Below are 12,728 nucleotides of genomic sequence, written 5' to 3' on the forward strand. Positions count from 1 at the left end.
CTACTTCTGTATATGAATTATTCCTCTGTGTTCTTTTCCATTCCTTTAGGAATTTTCTCTTTGTTGTTAGTATTTGAAATTTGTTGTGTGTGTATATGTGTGTGTGTGTGTGTGTGTGTGTGTGTGTGTGTGTGTCTGTGTGTGTGTTTATGATGGGGTGTGCTGTGGGGGAGTTCCTTTGCTGGCTATGATGACCATTTTAATAAATGGAACAAATCAGTGTCCTTTCCTTCTCTACCACTTTTCTTCTATTTTATTTCTTCTATTTTCCAAGAACTTTTGTAACTTCAGGGTGTGCTACTGAATACCCATTTTTTCCATCTCTATGGCTTTTTTCATTCTTAGATGTTTTTAAAATTTTGTTTCACTACTGTATTTTAAAAAATGGCTTATTGTATTTGAAATACCAAGTTTCTTCATAATGTAGTTTTATTGATGTCTTATTTGGCTTTGAATACTAATTCTAAAGATTATACTTAATAGGAAAATATTCATTTTTATGTCTTTCAATAACATGTGAATTTTCTCTATGGATTTTTTCTGAATATTTTAGAAATCATCTTTTATGGGATTTATTGTTAGGTACCTTTGAGTTCTTTCTATTGTGACTGCAAAATATTTTCTATTTTTAAATTTTATATATATATATATATATATATATATATATATATATATAATGCTTTTGATTTCATAGGTTGAACTTATATACATCAATCTTGCTGAACACCAGAATTATTTTTCTTTTTCTTTTATTAGTGCATTATAGTTATAAATAATAGTTGAGTTCGTTTTGACAAAATCACACATGCATGAAATTTAATTTACTCCATTTCAGTCTCTGGTGCCAACCCTTTCTCTCTCTTGCTCCCTCTCCCTGATCTCCTTCCTTTACTTTATGGGTCTTTCTCTCACTTATTTATTTTAGATTGGTGTTTCATGACATATGTATTTATATATACCAAAGGTAGAATTCCTTGTGATTTTGTCCCCTTTCCTGTCCCTCCTCCCTCTCTTGCCATCCCCTTCATCTACTCTGCTGATCTATTCAATATCTTTATGATATCTGCTCCCACTTTCCTTATTTTGTGCTAGTTTCTGAATATGAGAGAAAACATTTAACCATTAATTTTATGAGTCTGACTTATTTTGCTTAACATGTTTCCAGTTCCATTCTCTTGCAGGCAAATGTCATTGTTTTATTCTTCTTTGTGGCTAAGAAGCCATTGCATGTGTTTATACACACATACGCACACACACACACACTTGTTACATTCATATATATATATATATATATATATAATTTATATATTATATATTACATTTTTAATCCATTTATCTATTGATAGGCATCTGAGTTTAGCTATATATTGCACTGCAATAATGATTGATATGACTGTATCACTATAGTATGCTCATTTTACTGTCTTTGAATAAATAGCCAGGAGTGGGGTAGCTAGGTAGTATGGTTATTCCATTCCTAATTTTTTAAGAAATCTCCATACTACTTTCCTCAGTAGTTGTATCAATTTCTAGTTCCATGAGCAACATATTAGTGTACCCTTTCCCCATGTCCTTGCCAGCATTTATTATTATTTGTATTGTTGATAATTGCTATTCTAACTAGAGTAAGATAATTTTTTTGTGTAGTTTTGATTTACACTTGTCCGATTGCTGGAGTTATCGAACCTTTCTTTCATATGTTTGTTGGACATTTACATTTCTTTTTTTGAGAGACGTCTGTTAAATTTTTTTGTCCATTTATTTATTGGTTGATTTGGAATCTGAGGTGTTAAGTTTTTTGAGCTCTTTATATGTTCTAGATATTAATCCAGTCACTGGAATAGCTGGCAAAGATTTTCTTTAATTCTGTAGGCTCCCTTTTCATGCTCTTAATTTTTTCCATTGCTGCACAGAAGTTTTTAATTTGATAGCATCCTACTTATTGATACTTGGTTTTATTTCTTGAGCTTTAGGGGTTTTGTCAAGGAAGTCAGTGCCTTCACCAATATTTTTGAGTGTTGACCCTTCATTTGTTTTTCTAGCAGTTGCAAAATTTACGATTTAATTCTTTGGTCTTCAATAAATGTTGATTTGACTTTTGTGCAGGATTAATAGGTTACTAGTTTTATTCTTCTACATATAGATATTCATTTTTTTCAGAACCATTTGTTAAAGAGGCATCCTTTTTTTCCCCAATATATATGGTTGGCACCTTTTTCCAGTGTCAGATAACTGTATGTGGGTTTGTCTCTGTGTCTTGTATTCTATTCACTGATTTTCATGTCTGTTTTGATGCCAATACCATAGCTGGTTTTGTTGCTATAACTCTGTAGTGTAATTTGAGATCAGGTATTGTGAAGCCTCTAGCATTACTCTTCTTGCCCAGTATTGCCTTGGCTATTCTGGGCCTTGTATTCTTCCAAATGAATTTTAGGATTGTTTTTTTTCTAGTTCTACCAAGAATGCCATTGCTATTTTGATGGAGATATTTTTTGTAATCTATATAACATTTTTTTGTAATATGTCCATTATGACAATATAAATTCTTCCTATCCAAGAATATGAGAGGTGTTTGAATCTTCTCTGGTCTCCTTCAATTTTTTTTTCTTCAGTGTTATCTAATTTTCATTGTAGAGATCTTGCACCTCCTTGATTAGATTAATTTCTGAGGTTCTTGTTCTGTTATGTTTTGCTTTTTTGCCTTGAGATTACTGTGAGTGAAATATATTTTGTGATTTATTTCTCAGCAGAATCACTGTTGGAGGATAGAAAAATTATTGATTTACAAGTGTTGATCTTGTATTCTACTATTTTAATGAATTCACTTATCTCTAACCAGTTTTTGGGGTCTTCTAGAGATAGGATCACACCATTAACAGACAGATATAATTTTACTTCTTTTCTCTTCATGACTGTTTAGTTTCCTTGTCTTGCCTGATTGTTATGGCTAGAGTTTCAAAGACTGTATTGAATAGGAGTGGAGAGAGTGGATATCTTTGTCTTGTTCATGATTTTAGAGAAAAAGCTTTCAGTTTTTCTTCATTCAGTTTGATATTAACTCTAGGTTTGTCATATCTAGCCTTTATAATGTTGAGATAAGTTCCTTCTATCACTACTTTCTCCAGAGTTTTTTAACATGAAGGGGTTCTGGATTTCACAAAAGGCTTTTCTGTATCTGTTGGAATGATCATATGATTCTTGTTCTTAATTCTATTTATATTTTGAATTACCTTTATTGATTTGCATATGTTGAACAAGGCTTGCATTCTGTGGTGAAGCCCACTCGATGATGCTACCTTATATTCCTGATTTATTTTTTAATATGGTTTGCTAATATTTTATAAAGGATTTTTACATCTATGCTCATTGGGCTTATTGGTTTGTAGTTTTCTTTTCTTGATGTATCTTTGTCTGGTTTTGGTATTCCCAAATTCATAGGATGTATTTGGGAATGTTCTCTTCATTTCTATTTTATGGAATAATTTGAGTGATACTAGATTTAGTTCAACTTTAAAGGCCTGGTAGAACTCAGCTGAGAAACGCTCTGGTCCTGAACTTTTCTTTGTTGGAAGACTTTTAATTGTTCTTTTGATTGCATTACTTGATATTGGCCTGTTTAGGTTTTCTCTGTCTTCCTGGTTCAATTTAGGCAGATTGTATGTGCTTAGAAATTAGCGATAGGGGTGCATTGAAATCACCCCTAGAAATTGGTTGATTTCTACTAGAATTTGTAGTTTCTTGGAGTATAATTTTTAAAGTAATTTCTAATAATCCTTTGGATTTCAGAAGTGTCTGTGGTGATATCTCCTTTTTTTTAATCTCTTATTTTGTTGATTTTGGGTCTTCTCTTTCTTTCAGTTATTTTGGCCAAGGGTTTATCGATTTTATTTATCTCCTTAAAGAACCAAATCTTTATGCATTGATTTTTTGTATTGATTTTTAATTCTCAATTTTATTAATTTGGCTATGTTTTTAATTATTTCGTGTCTTCTACGGATTTTTCTTAAACAAAAGTCTTGAGTTCGAGCATTAGATTATTTATTTGGAAACTCTGAATTTTTTTTCAAATGTAGATACTCAATGCATAAATTTTCCTCTTAGAACTGCCTTCATACTTCCTGTCTCAGAGATTTTGATATGTCATATTTCTATTTTCATTTGTTTGTAAGAATTTCTTCATTTTTTAATTTCATTTATTCTATGATTCACTCCTCATTTAAAAGACTATTATTCAATATCCCTGTGTTTATGTGGATCATATAATTTTATTGCTGTTGATTTCTAGTTTCATTTCATTATGAACTCACAGGATGCAAGGAATAATATCAGTTTTTGGTATTTGGTCAGATCATATTGTGATCTAAAATGTAGTATATTTGGAAAAAGTTCCATGAGCTGCTGAGAAAGTAAATTCAGCTGTTTTAGGGTGAAATGTTGTATTGATGTCTACTAGAACCATTTGATTTATAGTATCACTTAGGTCAGAAATATCCTTATTAACTTTATGTTTAAAATGACTTCTCTATTGGCTATGCTGGCTATTACCCAACATTGTAGTATTGAGGTCTATCTGGGACTTAACGTCAAGAATAATTTTTTAAAAATATAACATAGACAGGGTCTTGCTAAGTTGTTTAGGGCCTCACAAAGTTACTGAATCTGGAATTGAATTTGCAATCCTCCTGCCTCAGCCTCCTGAGCCACTGGGATTACAGGAGTGCACCACCATATCTGGCTTGGATATAGCAATCTTGACTGGCAATTGTTTTCTTTTAGAAATCAAAATATCTTATTGCAGGCCATTCTTGATTTTAAGGTCTGGATTGAGAAGTCAGAAATGAGCCTCACTGATTTGACTTCAAATGTGTCCTGGTGATTTTTTCTTGAAGGTTTTAATATTTGGTTTTTATTTTCTATGTCAGGCATTTTGTTATGATGTATCTTGGAGAGGTTATTTTTTATCTTGTCTATCTAGAGTTGTATATGCTGCCTGTATGTGAACATCTATGTTGTTTGTAAAGTAAGAAAATTTCTGCTATTATCTCACTGAAGATATTCTTAATATCTTTAGCATGTATTTTCATGTACCCTTCTATCTCAGTGACTCTTGGATTTGATCTCTTGATGCTGTCCCAAAGTTATTATATGTTCTGATTATTGTTTTTTATTTTATTTTTCTCACATTGCATATTAAATATTCAAATTCATGTATCCTATCTTCATAGCCTGAACTTCTGTCTTCAAGGTCTGGAATCCTATTTTCTACATGACCTAATCTGTTGCTGATACTTTCAAGTGAATTTTGAATTAGATTCATTAAGTCTTTCATGATCAGGAATTCTGAATGGTTTCTTTTCAATATCTCTATTTCTTTCTTAAGTAGGTCTTTCATCTCCTGTATTTGAACTCTTATTTTTTTCTTTGTATCTTTTCTTAGTTCACTGAACATGTAAGTAATTAGTTCTTCATAATCCATCTCTGAAATTTCATTCACTTTCATATCTATAGATTCCTTTGTTGAGGGATGGTGGATTTTGAGAGTAGATTAATTTACCTGTGTTCTCATATTTAAGAGGTCTTAAATTTGCACATCAGCTGAAATGTATCCCTCTCCCTATTTTATACACATGTTTTTTTTTGTGTGTGTGTGTGTATAGTTATCTTCTTTTATTCTAGGGATTTCTCTTTGTTTTTGATACATGAGTAGATGTCCTGAATGGAACCTTGGGTTCTCCTGTGGTTGTTCCTACTTGGGTCCTGGTGGTTGGCTAGGGTTTGTGTCTCTCCAGTTCTATTTGTTGAAGTATTGAGGCTTCCAGTGGGGCTTGTTGCTGTGTGGAGTGAGCGTCTCTCATGTTTGGCTTAATTGTGCATGTTGCTCAGCAGCAGGATATCTGCTCTGTGAACTTGAAATGTTCGAATCACTTTCCACCCCAATCCCCACCCCCGCCAGAGAAAGAGGGAGCCAAGAATAGCAATAATGTTAGAAACAGGTGTAAAGCCTTAAGATAAATGTTTGGTAGCTACTTTGACATCTATAATACTAAATGCTGCCTTTAAGAAATGGAGAGGTCAGCATTTTTAAGAGTAAAAAACCTGAACTAGATCATGCATTAGACAACCAGAGTCTACTGTGTTGTCCACTGTATTAATAATAAAAAAAAAATCCTTCCTCTAAAAAAGCTCTGGATAATTTTAGCTAAGACAATACTTATGTGGTATGAGTAACTCAAAGCTTTGGCCTGACAAGAGCAAGGTGTCCTGTTCTGCATAGCAGAATGCAGGAAGCCAGTCACTCCCCAGACTATAGTCCCCAAGCAAGCACTGACTGCCAAGAGTTGGAAAACCCAAGTACAAATGCTGATTTTACATAAGCATGATAGAGCAGGAAAAGTTCACTAGAAAATAAATAATCCTTCTAAATAGTCTGCAAATATTGTGTCACTTTTTCTTGCTTGTTTGGTCATGAAGGTGATCCAGATTAACTACAATAGTTAGGACTAGAAGTCATTTATATAATATGCAATTGTATGATATTTTTTTAGATACATTTGTTTATATTTATATGATTATATGTGAAATGACTGATGTAATACAAATGTAGCAGAGTAAACAGAATATATAGAAATTGTTAGGATGTAGTATTAATATATAATATTTCTATGACAAGTAAGAAATCATAATATATGGATATAATGAAATGGAGATTATTAGCTAACTACATTTTAAAGAAGTAAAAGCAGAATGGAACTCTGGCAATAACTTTTTGATTTGTTTTGTTTTGTTTTAGGACTCTGTGTCTTTGTGATAAAGCACACTATATTCGATTCCCAGCACCACAGAACAAAAACCTTGAAAACCACCAAATATTTTTAAATAATAAAAAATTTCACAACAGTCAAGTTTATTGGTTAGAATAATAAATTTTACTTCTTATAATGAAAAAAATAAAATCATTTGAGCAATTGATTTTCAGCATGACCACTTAATTCTGACTACAAAGAACAAAGTAAGAAGATGCACATATGTTCTGTATAATGTAATTCTGTATAAAATTCACAGTTAGATGCATTTAATAATACAAAATAAAGGAAGACAATATCATGTTGGAAATTCTTATTTAAAATATAGTAAAAACAATATTCACATGCATTAAACACTGCAAACTATCTCAGTGTATGCTTTCTTGTTTAAGTAATAAACTAATGAATTGTCATTGCTATAAAAAATAAATGAGTTAAATCACCAACATGCTGTTTATATGTCCCTGGTGGCAACTAGCCACTTGACCTAACAACACGTCTGTTATTTAACTATTGCTATCCAGGAACAAATGACAGCAGAGCATATTTCATGAGAAATTTTGATTTCCTGAAGTTTCAAATTCTATAGCAAAGACACAGTTCATGACAATTATTTATGTACCAAACATTGAAAATAATGGTATAAAATTTTCTTTCAACCAAACAAGTTGATATTATTTTGTGTTGATATTTTGTACATTGTATGTTAGAACTTTTCACATTTCTCTCTTGAAACACAGTGACTCTGAAGATGGCATCAGCCAAACCCTGACTTTAGATGAAGATCCTGGAGAGCATCACATTTTAAAATACAAAATCAGCTTATAAACTTAGTGATTAAAGATACTGAAGTAGTTTTATTAGGTAAATTCAAAACTATATACCAAAATTGTGGAGGTGGGATTGTGGTGTTAAGATATGGAGTAGTGGAGAAATATACTAAATTTCTACGAAATTAACTCAGTGCTGATGGTATAGGATACAGTAGAGCGCAAAAAGGCTGGGGGTTGGATGGACTTGACGGGAAAGGAAAGAAGTGGATTTGGAGAGGATTTGTGTTTTTTTATATGAGGAAAAATAAAAACTTTAAATTGAATTAAAACTTTCAGTGTGGAGGAAGAGAGAGAATGATAATTCAATAGCTTAGGAAAAGTAATGAAACCAAACAGACAAAGTGGTTTGTTATTTCTAGATGACAAGTTCAAGTGCCCATGAGAGACTTCATGGAAAGTTATAGAAGGTGAATGTCCAGGATGCTTTTGAGTGCAAAAGGGAGTGTGCTCATTACAGTAGGAAAGACACAAGTTTGAATATAGGATAGGGCTATAACTCCACAGAAATGTTAATAAAAACCCCTGAGTGCATAGGACTCAGATTTTCTTTTTTGCCAATAATTTTCCTGCCACAAAAATAACTTTTTTTGAGCATTAGTTATTGGTTGCACTGTGTGCAAAACCTAATGACTAAATACAGGTTTCAAATTTTCACTATTTTGGGTGAGAGAACAGTTTATCAAGTTATAAGATTAGGAAGTACATACAAAAAATTCCTGTGTTAGCCATTAGAACTTTCCTTTTCCATAAAGTTTTTTCACATGAAGTGTATTTAACACACGATTATTCAACTATTTTACTGATAGAATGGGTCATAGACAAAAGAAAATTTAAGCCAATCAAAATCAGGCAGGCACATTATGCAGTGTACTGTTCTTTGTTCAAAGACAGCTTGGCTCACTATTGATGGAGGTACTGATAGGTGCAAAAGGTGAATAAGCCATGCCAATGAATGGAAGCACAGGACAGAATTGTATTATTATTGGTGATTTCTCAATGCTCAGTTGAGTGATCTTTATTAGAATCAGGTGTTTTAAAATCATTTTATATGTGAAACCCAAAGGTTTGCTTGTTCTTTAATAACTGCATTTCTGAATCTGGTCATAGACTATAAAAGATATCACTCATACATGATTGTTACAAATAAGTGCAAACATATTCTCAAATAGATGGTCATAAACTGAGGGGAAAACCTAAGTTTATGTGATTAGTAGTATGATAATTTGTAGTTAAATGAGGAATAGTTAGGGCTCAAGTTATAGAATAAATTCACATTAGCTAGTTAATAAATTGTACCTAGAATAAGAAATTCGACCAGATTAGAAGAGGAATTCTGATACAAATGGATTAATAGCAGGTATAAGACTAGAAAATTACTTAATTAACAGGTCCATTAACAATATGTTAGCAAAGGGGAAAATAGAAGCCATAGTGAAATGCTTTGTATAAAATATTTAGTAGAATTAATGCTTTCATAGTATAATATTTATATATTTTTAACAAAAACTTCTTCAAATAGTATTTTTACTGGCTGCTTCTTTCTTTTTCTTTTTGTTTTAATTAGTCCTTCTTTTGATATTCTTTGGATGAAACCTGCAAAAGGAAAAACAACACATTTATGAATGATAAGGAACAAAATTTCTTATAATATTGAACCTAAAGATGTTATTAGTTTAGCTAGGCACACCTGTAATCCCAGCAGCTTCTGAGGAATGAGGATCCAAGTTTGAGGCTAGCCTGTAAAATTAGTGAAACCCTATCTCAAAATTTTTAAAAAAAATTTTAAAAACTCAGAATGCAGCTCAGTTGTAGAGGACCCTGAGTTCAGTTCCTATTAATTTGAAAAGAAAATAAAAGGTGATCAGATTAAAAGAAAGTGATTTTGCAAACATGTATGAAGACATGAATGGTGTGAATATACTTTGTGTACAATCAGAGATATGAAAAATTTTGCTCTATATGTGTAATACAAGTTGTATTGCATTCTGCTATCATATATAACAAATTAGAATAAAAATTAAAAAAAAGAGTTAGCAAAAACGGATAACCATGTGCTTCACAAAGGATTCCATGCTCAACTTATTTAGCAGAGTAGAAATGTGGCTGTTAATGATTGGTGGAATTATGGATGATTCTTATCTTCTTTATATTTTCATAGTTTCTACTCCATTATAAACATCATTTTATATTCAGAAAAAAATAGTATATATGTTAAAACTTTGTACATTGCCAGAAAGCTTAAAGGAATTTTGGTATAATTCTTTAAAATAAATTCTTAGTACATAAGAAATTGACAAAGAAAATGAATTTGTTAAAAAAAGTTAATGAATTTGTCTTAATTGCTTATTTTTCAATGATGACACATCAAGAGGAATTATGGTTAATGTATTATGTGACATCTAAATTTAGTTGAGAAGAGAATATTTATTAACTAAATCACCATAATTTGTTTTGTAAAATAAGGGAAACTAATTTCATATTTTGATAGATTAAAATTCATTTATAATTTCAATACAGTTGCTATTCTAAATACAATTGAAAGAATATTTTCTTACCTTTTTTACATGACCTAATACATGCTCTTTTAGAAGTAAAATTATTTTCATTTCCGCCACATCCACTGTACTTAAATGGGCGGCATTTCCCAATGACTGAATTAAAGTAGTATCTCTTTTCACTGGCTTGACACAGTCCTCTGTCTGCTGGGGTGAGACACCATGAGGGACCATGAAATTCTAAAAACATTAAGAAAACATGGTAAGTATTTTGTATGTAATAGAGAATATTACATATGGTTTATAAATTAGCTTTGTGGCATGTCTAAATAAAGTAGTAATCTTAATGAATAAAAGTAATACATTAATAAAATTTATGACTTCAAGTTGCTAAAAATGCCTAACTAACTGCAGATATACATAATACTGAGGCCTTTCTCCAATGAACATTTGCTGAAGCATGTGACATATTTGTTGAATGGCCAAAGTAGCCTTGCATGGTTAAAGTAGCTGGGCATAACCCAAACAATCACTATTTAATAACTTTAAAAAATTTTTTAAATTATGTGTGTAGTTATACATATATTAAACTATGAACATTTATATACACTTTGGTCATGTATGTTCAACTCAGAAAACAATTTTGATGAGCAAAGTCTCACTTGCCTCATTCACTGTGTGACTCAAGGACTGAAGCTGGAGAAAAGTTTTTTCTCTTAACTAAAAGCATTCTGAACATGATAATGCAATAACAATTTCAAGTACAGACATTTAGGTGTAGTAAATTTTACACTTCAAGGAAGGAGCCCAGAAGAGATGTTTGTCTCAATAACAACATTTTTCTCATGAATGGAAGCATCGGTTCTGAATAAGCTAAATGTATTTGAAAAGGAAGCAACATTGCTTTAATGAGTAAAATACAACATGGACCAGACAGTCAGGTTGATCTGTCAATGGGACTAATTAGTTTCAAAAACAAAAGAAAAAATGCAATTAGGGTAATGAAAATAATAATAATAAAACCCCACTCACTTCTGTAAAGCAATGAAGAGAATTAGTTTCAGTTTAATAGCGGTGTTTAGCTTCTCTGGGAATGTCTACCAGTAAATGGAAACTGGCACTCTATATTAAACAGCTAAACTGCTTGATATAAATAAGGCAGTGCATAGGTAAGTTGCCTAGTGGTGGTGAATCAATGTTAGAAAACTTTAGTGCTTTTGCCAAATGTGAGATGTGATACAGCACATGTAGATGAAGATTTGCCACATGTTCAACATTGTCAGAAAACTGAACTTTGAGGAAATAGTAACCAAAAAGGTACATAGATTGTGTTTAAAACAAGAAGCAGTCCTTTGGCAAATGAACCCTAGATGAATAGACTGTAAAACAGAGAAGTAAAATGGAGCAAAGTGAGAAAAAAAAAACCTGAATTCAATAAATGCATTTTATGCCATTTCCTGATTTCTAGATATTTAGTAGATTAGAGTGTTTTGATATAATAATTCAAGGAATAGAGAAAGACTTTGGAAAATTTGTGAATGAGTAAATACAATGGGAAGAAAATATACAAAAAGTTTTAGAATGACAATATTTTGAGTGAAATTCAAGAACTATAATCCAATTAAGAGTCTTCTTATTCAGTCATTGACTAGGTATGGTGAACAGTTATGCAGATTAATGGATTTCATTGTGGCATATTTGTGCATGCACATAACATAATTTGACCAATTTCATTTTCCAGTATTTCCCCTTGTCCTCCCTTCTTCACCTGACCCCTTTTCTATATCCTTCAACTCTCTCCTCTGGTTTCATGAGATCCTCCCCCCCCCCCTTTTTTCCCTCAAGCATGCATATATGAGAGAAAACTAACAACTCTTGACTTTCCAAATATGGCTTATTTTGCTTAACATGATGCTCTCCAGTTCCATTCATTTTCCTGAAAATGACATGAATTTGTTCATATATATATATATATATATATATATATATATATATATATATATATACCACAATTTCTTCACCCACCCAACTGTTGACAGACATTTAGGTTAGTTCCATAACTTGACTATTGTGAAGTTCACTGCTATAAACGTGTATATATGTATCTCTACGGTACATTGACTTTCATTCTTTTGAGTACATGCCAAATAAATAAACACTGCTTTTAAAAGAAACTTCTAGGATTAGTAGAATGAAAACATTCTTCATAATCATGTAGTCTAGACTTATTCAAAATACATTATCTGCTATTTTAAATTATTGGACATCACATGTATCATCTTAAGTCAAAGTTAAGATGTACTTGGTGAAAATATGTTCTAAACATTCTATAAAATATTGACATTTCCTGTGAATGGTTTATGTGAGAGAATTCTACCAGTTCAGGAGAGGTATGTTGTAATCAGGTCTAACTATCACATAAACTATTCCAGTGGAGTATCAAATTTTCATATTATACAATATAAAATGGTTATCAAAAGTTAGCATTCAATGCCATCACCTATATTCAGAAAGAAAGCAAAGAGGGTAGAAGCAATTTCCATAATTAGATAAACATAGGAAATTGCTATTTTTATTTTTTTTCACAAGCACTCAGG

At 31.5% G+C, this 12,728-nt stretch overlaps 1 protein-coding gene across 3 annotated transcripts in view; it reads right to left on the reverse strand.

The window, feature by feature from the left end:
* Positions 1 to 6,981: 6,981 nt before the first annotated feature.
* Positions 6,982 to 12,728, reverse strand: part of Tfpi (tissue factor pathway inhibitor) — a 73,313-nt gene continuing 67,566 nt past the window's right edge. For all 3 annotated transcript variants that reach the window (XM_077799058.1, XM_077799061.1, XM_026389078.2), the window contains exons 7-8: positions 10,192 to 10,371; positions 6,982 to 9,229 (exon numbers count right to left, since the gene is read on the reverse strand). In XM_077799058.1, coding sequence (XP_077655184.1) covers positions 9,123 to 9,229; positions 10,192 to 10,371 — 287 coding nt within the window. In that variant the 3' untranslated portion in view covers positions 6,982 to 9,122. The remainder of the gene's footprint in view (positions 9,230 to 10,191; positions 10,372 to 12,728) is intronic.

This window comes from Urocitellus parryii, chromosome 1, assembly GCF_045843805.1.
Source record: "Urocitellus parryii isolate mUroPar1 chromosome 1, mUroPar1.hap1, whole genome shotgun sequence".
Taxonomy (NCBI): domain Eukaryota; kingdom Metazoa; phylum Chordata; class Mammalia; order Rodentia; family Sciuridae; genus Urocitellus; species Urocitellus parryii.